Source organism: Camelus bactrianus, chromosome 34 (genome assembly GCF_048773025.1).
Source record: "Camelus bactrianus isolate YW-2024 breed Bactrian camel chromosome 34, ASM4877302v1, whole genome shotgun sequence".
Taxonomy (NCBI): Eukaryota; Metazoa; Chordata; class Mammalia; order Artiodactyla; family Camelidae; genus Camelus; species Camelus bactrianus.
In genome coordinates this window covers 4,868,774-4,886,615 of record NC_133572.1, presented here as the reverse complement: position 1 = coordinate 4,886,615, position 17,842 = coordinate 4,868,774, and the positions used below count along the sequence as shown (strand labels likewise).

At 48.1% G+C, this 17,842-nt stretch overlaps 1 protein-coding gene across 2 annotated transcripts; it reads left to right on the top strand.

Annotated features, from left to right (window-relative positions):
• Positions 1–5,282: 5,282 nt before the first annotated feature.
• On the top strand, positions 5,283–16,550 carry PIANP (PILR alpha associated neural protein). Of its 2 annotated transcripts, XM_074357324.1 has the most exons (7): positions 5,283–7,013; positions 9,717–10,036; positions 12,170–12,229; positions 12,490–13,001; positions 13,799–13,880; positions 14,678–14,899; positions 15,329–16,550. In XM_074357324.1, exons 3-7 carry the CDS (start codon positions 12,213–12,215, stop codon positions 15,348–15,350), a joined length of 855 nt encoding a protein of 284 aa, XP_074213425.1. In that variant the 5' UTR covers positions 5,283–7,013; positions 9,717–10,036; positions 12,170–12,212; the 3' UTR covers positions 15,351–16,550. The 2 variants fall into 2 exon arrangements, with proteins under 2 accessions (XP_074213425.1, XP_010956014.2); XM_010957712.3 differs by lacking the exons at positions 5,283–7,013; positions 9,717–10,036 and adding an exon at positions 10,116–10,542.
• Positions 16,551–17,842: the final 1,292 nt, after the last annotated feature.

Sequence of the window (17,842 nt, the reverse complement as noted above, 5' to 3'; positions counted from 1 at the left end):
AAAAATGGAACACCTAACTATACAACCAAATCAACTGAGGTGTGAGCCAAATGTGGTCACAGGAATGGAGAAACTGTTATATTGGTTATTTCCAAATGATGAGATTTGGAGAGTATTTTCCCCCCTTAATCTGTATTATTTGAATTTTTAAAATAAACATATATAACCAGAAAAAAAGAAAAGAAAAGAAAGAAAAAAGAAACCCTTATAACACACAAAACACAAAAATCAACTTCAGGTAGACTTAGAACTTAAGTATAAAGGGCAAAAGTTTAAAAAAAAAGTTTTTAATGGAGGTATTGGGAATTGAACCCAGGACCTTGTGCATGCAAAGCATGTGCTCTACCACTGAGTTATAGCCACCCAGTAAAATCTTTTGAAGAATATGTAAGAAAATATTTTTCAGACCAGGAGGGTAGAGAGTGATTTTTTTATGTAAGATACAAACAGCATAATCATAAAATGAAGGATTGATAAATATGCCTTTATTAAAATTACAAATCTCTGATAATCAAAATATGTCATGAAAAAAAGTGAAAGGAGAGGTCACAAATATCTTCATGAAGAAGAAGATATTTGCAGCACATAAAACTGACAAAAGATTAGTATCCAGAATATATAACGATTTCCTACAACAATCAGAAAAATACAAACAACTCAAATAATCAGGCATTTCCCAGAAGATATAACTCAAAAGGCTAATGCTTATATAAAAAGATACTCAACTACATTAGAAGTTAGAGAAATGTCAAATAAAACCACCATGAGATATTATAATACACCTACTGGATTGGCAAAAATTAAGAAGTCTAAGAATATAAGTGTTAGAGAGAACATAGATCAAGGGGAACTCCAACACTGATGATAGGACTTTAAATTGAAAAACACTTTGGCATTATTTCTCAAAGATGATTGTTCTCATATCTCACAACTTAGCAATCTCACTGCTAGATATGTAGTCTAGAGGAATTCTTGCTCTTATACAGGAGACACAATCATGTTCATAGCAACAATGTTTATAATAGCAAAAAAAAAAAAAAAGGAAATAATTCATAAAGAAGAATAGGTAAATTATTGTATGTTTGGTGTATCACACTGTGGTACATTACATTCTAGTGAAAATATATGAACTCCAGCAACATGCAACCATATGGACAAATCTTGTAAATATTCATATTGAGTGAAAAAATAAACATGTACCGAAAGACTACATATAATGTGATATCATTTTATAGAGCCTGAAAATGAGCAAGACTAAGCAACATATTGTTTAGTTGATATCTGTTTGTGAGAAAATGATATTTAAAAAGCAACGGAAGTCAGCAGAAGGAAAGAAATAATAAAGATCAAGGAGAAACTAAATAAAATAGAGATTTAAAAAATCAGAAAAAAAATCAATCAAACCAAGAGTTGGTTTTTTGAAAGAGTAAACAAAATTGACAAACCTCTGGCCTGGCTCACCAAGAATAAAAGAGAGAGGACACAAATAAACAAAATAAGAAATGAAAATGGAGAAATTACAACTAACACCACAGAAAAACAAAAAACTATAAGAATACTATGAACAACTATATGGCAATAAATTGGACAACCTGGAAGAAATGGACAAGTTTCTAGAAACATACAATCCATCAAAACTGAATCAAGAAAAAATAGATCATTTGAACAGCCAATCACTAGAAGTGAAACAGAATCAGCAATGAAAAAACCTCCCTACAAACAGAAGTCCAGGACCAGATGGCTTCACCGGGGAATTCTATCAAACATACAAAGAAGAGCTCATACCAGTCCTTCTCAAACTCTTACAAAAGATTGAAGAGGAGGGAATACTCCCAAACTAATTCTATGAAAGTACCATCACCCTGATACCAAAGCCAGACAAAGACATGTAGTTAAAGAAAACTATAAGTCAATATCATTGATTAACACAGATGCAAAAATCCTCAACAAAATATTAGCAAACAGAATCCAACAGCATGTAAACAAGATTATACATCATGATCAAGTTGGGTTCATCCCAGGGACACAAGGATGGCTCAACATACAGAAATCAATCAATGTGATACATACACCACACCACATCAACAAGAGAAAGGGCAAAAATCATATGATCATCTCAATAGATGCAGAAAAAGTATTAGATAAAATTCAACACCCATTTATGATAAAAACTAACGAAAGTGGGCATAGAGGGAACATATCTCAACATAATAAAAGCAATTTATGACAAACCTACAGCCAGCATGATACTCAGTGATGAAAGTTGAAAGCCTTCCCACTAAAATCCGAAACAAGATGAGGATGCCCACTCTCACAAATTCTATTCAATATAGTATTGGAAGTCCTAGCCACAGCAATTAAACAAGAAAAATAAATAAAAGGGATCCAAACTGGAAAAGAAGTAAAACTGTCACTATATGCAGATGATATGATATTGTATATAGAAAACCCTAAAGGCTCCACAGAAAAACCACTAGAGCTGATAAAAGAATTCTGCGAGGTAGCAGGACACAAAATTAACATACAGAAGTCAGTTGCATTTCTTTACACTAACAATGAAATACCAGAAAAGGAAAGTAAAGGAAAAAATCCCTTTTAAAATTGCATCCAAAAAAATAATATACTTAGCAATAAATCTGACCAAGGAAGTGAAAGACTTTTATGCAGAGAACTACAAAACATTGACTAGGGAAATTAAAGATGACTTAAAGAAATGGAAAGATATCCCATGTTCTTGGATTGGAAGAATCAATATTGTTAAAATGGCCATACTATCCAAAGCAATCTACAGATTTAATGCACTCCCTATCAAATTACCCAGGACATATTTCACAGAACTAGAACAAATCATAATAAAATTTATATGGAACCAAAAAAGACCTAGAATTGCCAAAAAATTACTGAAGAAAAAGAAAGAGGCTGGAGTAATAACTCTCCCAGACTTCAGACAATACTATAGAGCTACAGTAATCAAAACAGCATGGTTTTGGTACAAAAACAGACATATGGACCAATGGATCAGAATAGAGAGCCCAGAAATGAACCCACAAACTTTTGGTCAACTAATCTTTGAAAAAGGAGGCAAGAATATACAATGGAATAAAGACAGTCTCTTCAGTAAATGGTGTTGGGAAAACTGGACAGCAGCATGTAAATCAATGAAGCTAAAACACTCCCTTACACCATACACAAAAATAAACTCAAAATGGATCAAAGGCTTAAACATAAGACAAGATACAATAAACCTCCTAGAAGAGAATGTAGGCAAAACATTACCTGACATACATCTTAGCAATGTTCTCCTAGGGCAGTCTACCCAGGCAATAGAAATAAAAGCAAGAATAAACAAATGGGACTTAATTAAACTTTCAAGGTTCTGCACAGCAAAGGCAACCATAAGTAAAACAAAATGACAGCCTATGGAATGGGAGAAAATTTTTGCAAATGAAACCGACAAAGGCTTGATCTCCAGAATATATAAGCAGCTCATATGACTTACAAGAAAAAAACAAACAACCCAATCAAATCACCCAAGACATTTTTTCATAGAACTAGATTAAATAATCCTAAAATTTATTCAGAATCACAAAAGACCCAGAATTGCCAAAACAATACTGAAGAAAAAGAATGAAGCTGGAGAAATAACCCTCCCAGACTTCAGACAATACTACAGAGCTACAGTTATCAAAACAGCATGGTATTGGTATAAAAACAGACATATGGATCAGTGGAACAGAATAGAGAGCCCAGAAATAAACCCATAGACTTTTGGTCAATTAATCTTTGACAAAGGAGGAAAGAATATGCAATGGAGTAAAGATAGTCTCTTCAACAAATGGTGTTGGGATAACTGTACAGCTGCATGTAAATCAATGAAGTTAGAATATTCCCTCATACCATACACAAAAATAAATTCAAAATGGCTTATAAACTTAAACATAAGACAAAACACTATAAACCTCTTAGAAGAAAACATAGGCAAAGCATTATCTGACATATATCTTAGCAATGTTCTCCTAGGGCAGTCTACCCAGGCAATAGAAATAAAAGCAAAAATAAGCAAATGGGACCTAATTAAACTCATAAGCTTTTTCACAACAAAGGAAACCATAAGCAAAACAAAATAACCTACAGAATGGGACAAAATATTTGTAAAAGATGAGACTAAGAAGGGCTTAGTTTCCAGAATATATAAACAGCATATACAACTTAATAATAAAAAAACAAGTCAATCCAAAAATGGGCCAAAGACCTAAACAAGCAACTCTCCAATGGAGACATACAAATGGCCAATAAGCACATGAAATAATGCTCAATATAGCTAATTATCAGAGAAATGCAAATCAAAACTACATGAGGTACCATCTCACACCAGTCAGAATGGCCATCATGAAAAAGTTCACAAATGATAAATGCTGGAGAAGGTGTGGAGAAAAGAGAACCCTCCTACACGTTGGTGGGAACGTAGTGTGGTGTAGCCATTATGGAAAACAGTATGGAGATTCCTTAAAAAACTAAAAGTAGAGCTACCATATGATCCAGCAATCCCACTCCTGAGCATATATCCAGAGGGAACTCTAATTCGAAAAAATACATGCACCTCAGTGTTCATAGCAGCACTATTTACAATAGCCGAAACATGGAAACAACCTACATGTCCATCGACAGATGACTGGAGAAAAAAGCTGTGGTGTATTTATATAATAGAATAGTACTCAACCATTAAAAATAGTAAAATAATGCCATCTGCAGCAACATAAATGGACCTGGACATTGCCGTTCTAAATGAAGTAAGCCAGAAGGAGAAAGAATACCACATGATATACTTATATGTGGAATCTAAACAAAAGACAAATGAACTTATTTACAAAACAGAAACAGACTCACAGACATAGAAAACAAACTTACGGTTACGGAGGGAGAAGGGGGTGGAAAGGGATAAATTGGGAGTTTGAGATTTGCAGATACTAACTACTATATACAAAATAAATGAACAACAAGTTCATACTATAGAGCACAGGGAACTATATTCAATATCTTATAGTAACCTATGGTGAAAAAGAATATGAAAACTAATAGATGTATGTATATGTAGGACTGAACTATTATGCCGAACACCAGAAATTGACACAACATTGTAAACTGACAATACTTCAATTAAAAAAAAAGGGAATAATTTTTTCAAAGTGGGGAAAATATTATAGGGAGGAGGCAGGGGGATAGGAGGTTGAGGGATTATATAGATGCAAGTTATTGGTAACTTTATAGTCCTTGGGTAGAGTGGTGAGTTCACAGATACTCATTTTATTTTGCTCCTAACATATATACTAGTATCTTGTGTAGCAAAATATACATAATTATATTTATATATAATACAAATACGTATTACACTTGTGTATATACATCTAATAAAGTTGAACAAAAGAAAGTCCTAGACAGCTACAGAGACTTTTTTTTTTAAAGGATGATGCCAAGATTTTCATCCTGATCAACAAGAAGAAAAGAGATGCCACTATTAAGAGATGAAATGCTGAGGGAGGGGCAGGTCCACAGTTGAATGGAAAAGTCTGGGACAAGAGAAGGGGCTGAGCTGGAGATTACATTTTAGGAGTCATCAGATATGTGATCAGACTGAATGTGATCTCCTGGGGTGTGACCACCCATAGCGCAGAGAGCCAGGATACTGGCAGTCAGGGAGATGGAGAGGAATCAGTAAGGGAGCCTGTGTGGTGGGACAAGATCAGCACAGTGTGCGTAAAAGTCAGGTAAGAAAGTGCTTCTAAGACAGGGGAGGGAGGGTACAGCTCAGTGGTAGTGCAAGCTTAGCAGGTGCCACATCCTGGGTTCAATCCCCAGTACCTCCACTAAATAAATAAATAAATAAACCTAATTACCTTCCCCTCCAAAAACAAACAAACAAAAGGATGTCATCTAAAACGAGGGAGGGTATAGCTCAGTGGTAGAATGCATACCTAGCTGCACAAGGTCCGGGTTCAATTTCCAGTACCTCCATTAAAAATAAAGAAATAAATAAAAACCTAATTCCTCCCCCTCAAATTTTTTTAAATAAATAAAATGGGACATGATCACCTGTATCAAAGGCAGCTGATCACCAAGTAAAATGAGACTGACAATTGACCTCTGGGTTTAGAAATAGAGGTCACAGGTGGCCTTGACAAGAGATGTTTCAGCAGAGAAGTTTGGGCAGAAGCCCATCAGCAGTGGGTTCAGGACAGTTTGGGAGTCCATCCCCACGTCAGGATACTGTGAAGCTCCTATTCATGGATACAGCAAGACAGCAAAGGCACACCAAGTCAAAAAGGGAAGACATCGACCCGCGCACACGGTATGCCAACTTTACATCAAATACATGAGGAAGTAAGAATTTGCATTACTATTTGCCTGTGTGGGCATAAAGAAACTCTGGAAGGATACAGAGAAATTCATCTCGTTGCGGCAGGGGTGGGAGCTGGAAAGACAGTGGACCAGGTGAGAATGAGGAATTTCACTACCTACCTTTTTGTATACATGTGAATGTATTACCAATTCAAAATAATAAATTACAAAAAGTAGAGTTTAATTAAGTTGATAAAAGAGAAAGAGAAGGAGAGGGAGGAGAAGTGGAAGAGATGGTGAGCAGAGCGCATCTTCTGAGATCTTTGCTGGTACAGGAAGCAGAGAAGGGCCAGCGCTGGAGGGGAATGTGGAGCTAAGGAGGGTTTGTTTTAAGCCTAAGCTGCAAGAAGTGACAACATGTTTACCTGCTGCTGGGTATAATCAAGCAGAGAGGAGGAGGTCATGCTGCGGGAGAGGGAGGGACAGTTCCTGAAATGATGGCTTTGGGTGGCTGAAAAGGCCTGGGATCTCCCTCAGCAGGAGAGGTGGGGACTGAGACTTGGTGATATAGAAGTGGGGAAGTTCTCTTCTGCCTGCTTCTATTTTCTCAGAAAAGCAGCAGGCGAGATCATCAGCTGAGAGTGAGAAGAGTTCAGAAGAAGGACATCTGAGAACAGGTAACAGACAGAAATTTACCCTGACAAATACTGGGAAGCCCCAGTGAGCCCGGAAATAATGATAAAGGTGCCAGCAGAGCCAGACACAGGGAGAGAATTTATAGACCGTGGAGTGTGGGAAGGTCCTCAGATTCATCTGAAGACACGTGTATCACTTCGTATTTCATTGTCTCCCTCGCTCGAGTCTAAGTTCCATGAAGACAGTGATAACTTTGTTCTTTGTCTCCACTGGGCCCCAGGCAGTAGCTCAGTATCCAGCATGTAGTAGGTGTTCAAAAAATAGTCATTGAAAGAATGAATGAATCAAGAATACTAGAAATAATTCATAATGACCCAGAGTCATCAGCGTAAAAGGCATTTACACAGGTAGTGAATACTCACTTGATAAATTTGACCCACACCCATCACAGAACGAGTCCTCTTACAGCTTATCCTCAAGATGCACAGGGCTCAGTGGGACCCAGGGCACGGTGTGATTTGCACACCCTGCCTCACACGGCCCGGTTTGCATCCAATGTGCACTGTCTGTCTGCCTGTCTCTCTCTCTCTCTCTGTCTCTCTGCCACTGAGAGACACCAGGAGGAGGGCTCTCTCACTGTTGTCTGACCTCAGAATTATGGGCTGTCAGGGACAGACAAGCAGGAGGCAGCGGCTGCAGATGCTGGTCAGAACAGCAGGTTTCCTTCCGGGAGGCAAGAGTGTCAGGCTAATGATAGTAATAACGTAGGAGATGAGGGGTGAGCATCTGGAGGGGTGGGGGTGTGAGGAGAGACTTGATTTAAATGCTTTAAATTCAGCACAGGGCAGAGATCAGGGAGGGCAGGCAGACAGAGAGGAAAGGCAGATGGAGAGCAGAGGGGAGGCTGAAGAGTTCAGAGTGGGCAGGGGTCCCAGGTGAAGTTCACTAGGCGATCAGTATTGAGCATCTACGAGGAAGGACACCAGGTGAACAAGACCAATGAGGTCTTTGTTCTCCAGTGTATGTGTGGGGGGGTGGACAATAAACAGTAAACAAATATAAGATCATTTCAGAGAGTGATGACTTGAAAAGATACTGATGAGACAGAGTGCGTGGCTGAACAAGAGGGAGCCAACCAGGTGAAGATGCGGGGGGCGGGGGCAGGCAGAAGATTCCACGAAGAAAGAATGAAACATGCAGGGGTGCCAAGAGAATGATCTCAGATGTTTAGAATATCAAGAAGTTCGATCTGGTGCATTGTTTGAACATCGAGAAGTACTACCTGGAGGGCCACTCCTAACAAGGAGTTCAGATTTATTCCAAGTGCAATGAAAAGCCACTGAAATATTTTAAACAGGCAAAAGCATGATATGATTTAGATCTTTTAAATATTACTAGATATTATGAAGACTAGTTTGTAAAGGGCAAGGGCAGAAGCAAGGGGCCAGCTAGGAAGCCACTGCACTATTCCAGATGAGAGATGATAGCTTAGACCAGGATTAGAGCAATAAAGGAGAGAAGTAGATGGATTCAGGATATATTTTGGATGCAGAGCCCATAAGACTTGCTGGTGAATTAGATACAGGGTGGGAATCAGCGAAAAAAGGGAAAGGGAGGAAGGATGTTTCCTAGGTGTTTAGCCTGAACAAGTGGGCGCTGTCATGTCCCAGGATGGGGAACACCAGGAGAGAAATGGACTGGCAGGGGTGGGGGTGGGCTGGAGGGTAGGAGGGGTAATTCAAGACATCTATTTTAGCCATTAGCTTCTCATGACTATTAGACATCCAAGTGGAGATGTCAAGTAGGCTGTTGGATAAATGAGTCTGGAGCTCTGGATATAAATTTAGGATTCGCTGACATTTACATAGTATTTAAGCCCTGGGACTGGATGACATCACTGGACACAGAATGTGGAACGAGAACAGGGCCAAGGACTAATACCCAGGAAACTCTAACATTTAGAGGTCGAGCAGAAGATGGAGAAGGAAAAGCCAGCGAGGAGGAAGGGAAACTAGAAGAGTGTGGTGTCCTAGAAGTGCAACCCAAATCGAACAGGGTAACATGAAAGAGGAGGGTGGGTTAGGATAGGGTGAGAGTGGGGGCAGGGGAAACTGCTTTTAATAGAGAGGAGGTGAAACTGGACCTAAGTGAAATTTTAATGAAATGAGTCAATTATTGTGAAAAGCCAGGGGAAAATATTCCAGGCAGTGAGAACAGCAAGTGCAAAGGCCCTGTGGCAGGTTAAGAGCCTCTAATTCTAGGAACAGAGATCAGGTCCAGTGTGGCTGGGGCATGAAAAGTGTTAGGAAGGGAAATCAGAGTTACCTGGCAGCCAGTTTATATAGGGCCTTGTAAGTCACAGTAAGGAGTTTGGATATTCTGAGTGCTAGAAAAGCTGAGTAATGCAACTTGGTCTACTTATTGTAAAGATCATTTGGGTGGCTTCGGGGAGAATGCATCATAGCAGGGCCAGAGTGGAATCAGAGGATCAAGTCATTGGGAAAGCCAAGGATGGTGCGAGGTCTTCACCCCCACCCTACCCCCACCTCATCCCCCAGCACTCTTCAGCAGGGGCAAAATAGTCGGGGACACGAGCTTTGGGTGACTCAGAATCTCAGAAACTGGGACAACCATAGGTGTCCATGGAGTTGGGGTGAAGGGTGGAGAAGCCCACCACAGGAACCAGGGAATCGGACAGTCGCTCACCCTCCGCCGCCCTCTCCCACCCTGCACCTGGGATGCAGCTGGGCGCGACTCTGGAGGCACGGCAGCTGGAGGGTTAAACCGTGTAGGAGGGGGAGAGGCGGAGACCGAGAGCTTCAAGCTGCCGCGCCGAGCCCAGCCGAGCCGAGCGCAGCCCGAGCCGAGTCGAGCCGAGCATCTCCCGCCGCCGCCGCCGCCGCCGCCCCGCGCCCCGGGCGCCCGCCCCCCCCCACCCTCTCCAGCACCCCGTTGCCGGCCGAACCCCCCGACCATGCTCCGTGCCCCAACCGCTCCCGAGACCCCCCAGCCTGGCGCAGCCTCGAGCGCCCGCAGCCGCCGCGCCGCCGCGCCAGGCATGCAGGTGAGCGAGAGGGCCCCCCCCCCCCGCCCCCACCCAAGGGAGCCCGGCCCTGCGCTCCCGGACTCCGCGCCTTGCGCCCCCGCCTCTCCCGGCGCGGTCCCTCGCCCGGCTCAACCCTCCAGCCTCTAAGCGCGTCTTCCCCGCCGTGCTCGCCATCCCTCCGCGGGTCCCGACTGCATCCTGCCCTCCTGGCGCAGCGGTCACCATCCCCGCGGCTGCCTCCATCCCGCCTTCGGCTCGGCCCCCGGCTCCGTGTATTCTCCTGCCTCGGGTTCCCTTTCTGCTCTCGGCGCTCGCTCCCGTGCAGTCCCTTCCTCAGCGTTTGCCCCCTGGTCCTCGTTTACCCCCTGGTCCTCGTTTACCCCCTACTCTTGTCGCTTTCCATTCCTGTCCGGGGAGCGCGGGCCTGCGGGAGGGGTGGGTTGGCGGCCACGCTGGGGATGGAGCCGGGTTCCCCCAGCCCGAGGCTCCCGCCCCACCCCCAGCCCGTCTCCTGCGCACAACAGGTCGGTGAGGAGCGAGGGGAGGGTGGGGGTGGCGCGCCAGCCGGGGACTGCGGGCTTCCTGGAGGGGGTGACTAAGAGGGTGCAGGGTCCGGGGACTGGAGTTGACGTTGGTTGGGAGATGCACAGACGGAGAGGCGGGTGGGTCCTGGAGTCAGCTGGCCACAGATGTCCCTGGGAGCCCTTTTCCGCTTCACTGGCTCACACTCCTTCCTTCGTCCCTGCAGCTTAGCTCTCTTCCCGGGCCCCTCTCCCTTCTTCCCACCAGGCTCCCATCCCTGCCTCTCTCCGTAGCTCCGTATCCCTTTACGTTTGAAGAAACAATTTCCAACTCCTCCATCTTTGCTGTTCCCTTTTTCCGTCCCCCATCCCTTCCTCGTCTCATTTTGTCCTCAGCACCCTGTTCTCTCCTTTCCCACTTCCTTCCTCCCTATCCCTGGTCTCCTCCACTCCTTTCCTCCCTTCATCTTCCCGTCTCCACTTCCCGTCCTGCCTGGACCTTTCCTTCCTCCTCCTTCTGCCCTTCCCGCTTCTTCCCCGGCTCCTATGACCCCTTCACCCTCTGTTTCCCTCCCTGACCTTTCTTCCGGCTGTCCCTCAGCATCCTCCAGCTGCCAGTCTTCTGTGCGCCCCCAGTCCCTTCTTTGAAGACTGACCCCCACCCACTTCCTCTTCACCTTTCTCCTGCCTTCTCATGCCTCCCCAACCTTCCCTCTCTCAGCCCATCACCCTTCACATGTCTCCACCCAGCTCGCTTCCCGAGTCCCTTCCACACTCTCCCATCTTATTCCCCTGTTATTCTCTGAGAGTGCTTAATGTCCAGATTTACACCCAGAATCCAGAGAACACAGGGTGTCATCATTCATGGGGAGCCTGCCCCCCCCATCCACCACCCTCAGCTCTGAGAACGTGTTCTCCTTTTTCAAAACCATCCATCCAGATTCTCCAAGGACTCTTTACCCAGGAGAGCTACATCTGAGGGGGTGGCCTCTCCCCAACTCTACCTCCCCTCACAGGGCACCTATGCGTTTGGATGATTAAATGCTGAGCAAAAATGATATTCTGTAGTTTTCCTCCCACCCACCTCTCTCTCTCCTTCCATCCCTCCATCTCTTCTTCTCCTTCTCCTGAAGATGCAGATTCCTGGGGCCAACCCTAAGAGAAATGCCTCAGACTACAAGTAGGGTGGGCAGGCTGGGATGCTCCCCCCTGTGCAGCCACACGCTCGTTCACACACTCACTCAGATTGACTTCCTCTTCCCTCCCCCATTCAGACTCCCTCCCTCGCGGTAGGTGCTCAAGGAATCACAAGGTTCTTGGCTCTAAATTAAGATCCAAGAAAAGCTTGGAGCTGTGGGCAGAAGAAGTGAGAAGGAAGGAAGCCGGAGAAGTGAGGGTAGACCCTGGGGTGGGGAGCTAACAGGGACCTGGGAAGTTGCAGACAGGAGCTGGGAGATAGACAAGGGACAGAGTTTTTCCCTCAAGAGGATGCTAAGCAGCCGTGGGTCCTGGGCGGCAGCAGCATAGCTGGCAGCCGCAGCTGGGAGGAGAATGGGGGTGAATGGTGGATGAATGGGCTGGGGAAGTACTCAGGGCAGGGTTGGAATGTGATGAACCCTCTCTCCCCCAGTAAAGGCTGAAAATCCGGGTCATCGCTGAGGAAGATCTCGGACATGAAGTCCAGGATGTGGTAAGTTTGGCACAGCAGAAGGACCTTGGAAGCCACTTTCCCTGAGGTCTTGGCCCTTTCCCTCCTAGACCCACCCAGGGTCTTCCATCCTGAGGGCTAGACTCTAGGAAGATGGGAAATGAGGCCATTTTTCCCAAGGCCCACCTGCTTTTGGCACAGAGACTTGGAGGGAGGCAACCCGGGAACTCTGGTAGCCCATCCTCCTTACACTTATGCCCAGGATGGGCTTGGTCTCAGCCACCTTCTTTCCCTTCCCGCAGGCCTGCACTGCTGCTGTCCCATCTCCTTCCTCTCTGGCCACTGCTGCTGCTGCCCCTCCCACCACCTGCTCAAGGTTCCTCCTCCTCCCCTCGAACCCCACCAGCCCCAGCCCGCCCCCCCTGTGCCCGGGGAGGCCCCTCGGCCCCACGCCATGTGTGCGTGTGGGAGCGGGCACCCCCACCAAGCCGATCCCCTCGGGTCCCAAGATCTCGTCGGCAAGTTCTGCCAGGCACTGCGCCCCCTGCCACCCCATCAGGCTTTGAGGAGGGACCACCCTCGTCCCAGTACCCGTGGGCTATTGTATGGGGCCCCACAGTGTCCCGAGACGATGGAGGAGACCCCAGCTCTGCCAATCCTGGATTTCTGCCTCTGGACTATGGTTTTGCAGCCCCCCATGGGCTGGCTACCCCACACCCCAACTCAGACTCCATGCGGGGTGATGGAGATGGGCTCATCCTGGGAGAAGCACCTGCCACCCTACGGCCGTTCCTGTTCGGGGGCCGCGGGGAAGGTGAGTGGGAGTTGGGGGAGCTGGTAGGGATGTGAGGGTTGGGTGGGAGGCTGGTTGAAGACTCCAAGGGCAGCAATAGGGGCCTTGTCTGTTAGCCCTTCCACAAACGTGTCGGGTGGGCAGTATGCTGGCACAGGCGGCCGAGATGAAGATGCAGCTGAGCCTCAGAGGAGTTCAGGTCCACCAGAGAAGACAGATGCGTAAACACTTGGGGATGAGTCAACGTAATAAGTGCTCTAAGAGAGGCATGCACAGCATGTCTTTAGGAAAAGAGAGAAAGGAGAGACTGCTTCTGCCTGGGGAGTAGGACACCTTCCAAGAATTGACATTTGAGCTGGACCTTGGAAACAGTGGGAGTACTCCAGGCAGAGGAACACCGCAGCTGAACGGCCCTTCAGGGTGACATCTTGGCTCAGGGAGGGCTGAGACAGGGCCAGTGGTTTGGGGGTGGGGCCAGGACAGAGATGGACATGTCCACCCCCTAGCTTCTATGCAGAGAGAGAGGTTCTCTCTGACCTTGGAGCCTCCTGATCACACGCATGCAGATTTGGGGAAGTGGAGAAAAAGGATTTGGGAGGAAAAGAGCTGAAAACTCTGGGGAAAGCTGATAATAAGAATAAAGCGGGGGCTTGGGAAAAAAGAAAAAAGGAATAAGGCAGGGAGGCGCCAGAGAAGCAGAGAGAGAGTTGGGTGATGTGGATTCAAATGGCAACACTCCTCCTAACCCCACCCCCTGCCCCTCTTGGCTCCCACCACCTCAGGCCTCCCTAAAAGTTTCTCCCTACCCCTCCAATCAGGTGTGGACCCTCAGCTCTATGTCACAATTACCATCTCCATCATCATTGTCCTCGTGGCCACTGGCATCATCTTCAAGTTCTGGTAAGGGGGGGTGGTGCTGGCAGATGGGGACTGAGTTTTTGGCAATGTTTGGCTGGGAGAGGGGAGGGAGCAAGGGCAGCGCAGCAGTTTTGCCAGGGGTGGGACAGAAGGTGGAGGAAGGCAAGAACTTTGCGAAAAGAAAGGAAGGATTTGGGTCGGGGGAGCAGTGAGGAATGAGCAGATTCCTTCTCTCGGGGAAGTACAAGGGTAATGGGAGACATGGGGGAATCACTTGTGTGCACGGAGGTGGGGGGGCTTTGGTGGACATCCCTTGGTCCCCATTTCCTCCAAGACCCATTCTGCCATGCCCCTTCTTAAGGCTGCCTTGGGCAGAGGGAGAAAATCTGGAGCTTTCTTTGCATGCATTTAATAACGGGTCACTCAGTCCTTCACACTTTACTGCGAGAATCATTAGACTCAGGCGTCCAGATCATTAGTTGACTTTGAACTAGAACTAAACCTGCCAGGCGCCTGCTGAGGAGAGAAATGGCTCTTCTGGGTATGCAGGGGGGAGGGGGCGGTTCTGGGGGAATCTGTGTGTTGATGGGGAGGAGGTACTCATTCTGTGGATCTGCACCAGGTAGGAGGGTGGTTTAGATTCCCGAGCCCCCTGGGGATAGGGGGAAGTGGTTTGTGGACACGGTCTCAGAACATGCAGTGTGGGGAACTGTTAAAGGCCGGTTTCTTTGCTGTAGGATGTTGGGGGTACCTGGGGGTGGCTGGGGGTGACCAGCGCTGGAAGCCCAGGTTGGGGGCTTCTTGAGTGTGTAAGAACTTCCTTCCTTCCGGTGCACCAGCTGGGACCGCAGCCAGAAGCGGCGCAGGCCCTCAGGGCAGCAAGGTGTCCTGAGACAGGAGGAGAGCCAGCAGCCATTAACAGACCTGTCCCCAGCTGGGGTCACTGTGCTGGGGGCCTTCGGGGACTCGCCTACCCCAACCCCTGACCATGAGGAGCCCCGAGGGGGACCCCGGCCTGGGATGCCCCAGCCCAAGGGGGCTCCAGCCTTCCAGTTGAACCGGTGAGGGCAGAGCAAAGGGATGGGGGGGTGGGGAGGGGAGGCAACTCAGGGCTGTGATTGGGGTGCTCCCTTCCGGGTGGGTGGGGAGGAGGCAGACCTGGCCCTCCGCAGGAGACTGCACCTCTCCTGTCTGGGGGGACCCTTCCGTCTCCTGCTCTCTGTGGATCTGTGTACTGGTCTCACACTGCCATTTCACTCCACTCTGCCCTTTTTTATTTCCTCCTTTATTTTCCCTTAAGGCGGGGAGGTTTATTTATTTGCTTATTTTTTTAAATAGAGGTACTCAGTGGTGGAGTGCACGCCTAGCATGCACAAGGTCCCGGGTCCACTCTGCCTTCTTAACCATGATCCTTTTCTCCTCTTGGACTGCCCTTTCGATTCTGGCCTGCCTTTTGGTTCCTGACTGTGCCCTTTCCCTTTTCCTCTCAGGATTCCCCTGGTGAATCTGTGATGCTCCCCAATGCTGGGGTGCCACCAAGCAGGAAGCCAAGGGGCTGGCAGAGCCCCCATCCCGCTGAGGGCAGGGCGGCTGTGGGAGCTGGGGCTCCGGCCCTAGCACGCATCTCGGAACACTCATTAGCCCACAGGCGAGCCCACCTGCTTACTCTCCTTTAGGTGGGGGCCTCACATATCTGTGGCTTCTGGTCCCCCATCCCCACCCTTGCACACTCACATGAAAGCCTTGCACACTCCTCTCTCCCCTCACAGGCCATTGCACACCTGCTCGTGTACAGCCAGTCTCCCCTCTACAGGTCCCTCCATCCCCTCTTCTGTTTCACACTTTTCACTTTCTCTTCTGCCCCCTTCCTTGCCCAGCCCATCACTCAGGGGTCTGTGGGTGACTCCCGCGACCTCTCATGCCTTTCCTGACCCCACATCGTGGTGTTGTGTGTCGTGCCCACACTCCACCTCATGAACCCCACTGTTGGAGTTTCTCTGGCCCCTGCATGCTGCCCTGGAGGTGGGTGGGAGGTGAGCTGGGGGCTCCTGGGGCCCCCGTCTGTCACGGTCCCATCCCGGTCCATATGTTTCTCTGTCTCCCCCATCCCACCCTGAGGGTGCGCTCATTACCCTGAGGGCTCCCCATCACTGTGGGAATGGGAGTAGTGAGGCCTCCAGACTCCTCCCCCGCCCCCTGCTAAGTTCTGTTGTCTGGGAGATGGCTTTTGGGAGGAGTCACTTGCTGCACTACATGAGAAAGGGGCTCCCACTTGCCCTTCCCTGCCTCCTAAGTCCCTGCTGTCTTGTCTGTCCTGGCTGTCTGTGTATGTCACTCTGGAACTCAGAGCCCTGAGCCAGCCCTCTACTTCCCAGCATCCCTGAGGGCCTCCCTAACTCCACCTAGGCTGCCAGGGACTGGAGCCAGCTGGTTCAAGGCCATTGGGAGCTCTGCCTCCCAATCCACCTCTCCCTCTCTCCTTCCCTCCCTGCCTCCTTGGTTCCTCCACATTCCCTCCCTCCCTCCACCCCGACCCCTCAGGTTTGTCCTGACTTCTCACCACTTTCCCACCTTCCTTCCTTCTTTCCTCTCTTACCTGGCTCCTATGCTGTGATATATATTTTTGTATTATCTCTTTCTTCTTGTGGTGATAATCTTGAATTCTTGTGGGATGTAAGTTTCAAAATTTTCAAATAAAGCCTTTGCAAGATACCCGAGTCCCCTGGCCTTATGAGCCCCACAAAGAGGAGAGCAGGGGCAATGGGCAGCCAAGAGGGAGGAAAAGAAAGATGGTGGTGACCCCTCTGGACCTGACATGACCTGGCCTGGTCTGGCCTGGAGTTGAGATTTGATTTGGGGGCTTTGACTTGGGGTGGGACGGAAGGAAGAGACGCTGAAAGGAGCATTCGTGACGAGGAGCAGCCGGAGCAAGAGAGACACTGGAAGAGTGGCTTGTTACTTGCCAGAGGAGGTCAAGGGAGACCATGAGAAAGGAGCAAGAAGAAAAAGGAAACTCCTGGTGAAGGACAGGCAATGGCGCAAGCAAGAAAAGGAAGAGGAGAGTGCTGATAAGACAGATGGAGGGTGAAGGGCAAAAGGAGAAGAAAAAATAGAGCAAATGGGAGAGATGAGAGGGAGCCGCAGGAAAGAGGCTGCCCTGCTTGCTTTATTTTCATCCTTGCTCCCTAACCTGCCCCCACCCACAGCTGCCCCCCAGAAGTCCTGTGGTTAGCTTTCATTAGCTTTCTCCGCTCTGCCCTAAGACAGAGGCACTGCTGGGGTGTGGGGGTGGAATTGAGGGGTGTGTTTGGAGAAGGGAACACAAGCTGCCCAGCTGGGATCAGTCACCTCTGAGCCCCCAATTCTAGGTTTGGCTCTTGTAATAGCCCTGCAAAAACCCACACAACAGCCTCTCAGCTGTTGCTAGGCTCTGTTGCCATGGTAACTACTCAGGTCCCACTTCTCCCCCCACCCCCATCTGTGCCCCACTTGCTCCCTGGAAATGGGGGAGCTCTGGGGAGGAGAGGAGACTGTAATGTGCAAGAGGGCAGTCTGGGCTGCCCTGGCCTGTTTGCCTCCGCGTGTTTATTTTTGCAGCTAGAATCAGGAACGTCGTCTGTGTGGCGGCAGGTTCGTGTTTTAGGGGGTGGGGAGCTTTACTGTGTACTCAGGGAAGTGTGGCTGACTCCGTGCAGCACACAATGGTGAGTGGGGATGAGGGACCAAATTTCTTGGGACCAGAGCAGTATGTGGATCGGAAGCATCAGGCATCCTAACAAAAAGCAGCAAGAAGCAGAGCCAGGCCAAAGAGTGATGAACAACCAATTAAAAGCAGAGGAGCGAGGCAAACAAACATGTTGAGGAGGGCTGGAGGGGACCTGAGGGTGAAGGCAGAGGTGCTGATGGGATGGGTTGGGGGCAATGAGGGAGGGACCTGATGAGGCTGAGGAGGACGGAAGCGGAAGCCTCCTTAACCTTTCCCTCCTTTCTCCACAGGAATCTAG

What these genes read in the sequence shown, in the direction of transcription:
- PIANP (XM_074357324.1), top strand. An exon ending in GTTCGGGGGCCGCGGGGAAG is followed by an intron (nt 13,002 to 13,798) that starts GTGAGTGGGAGT and finishes CCCTCCAATCAG; the next exon opens with GTGTGGACCCTCAGCTCTAT. An exon ending in CCAGCCTTCCAGTTGAACCG is followed by an intron (nt 14,900 to 15,328) that starts GTGAGGGCAGAG and finishes TTTTCCTCTCAG; the next exon opens with GATTCCCCTGGTGAATCTGT.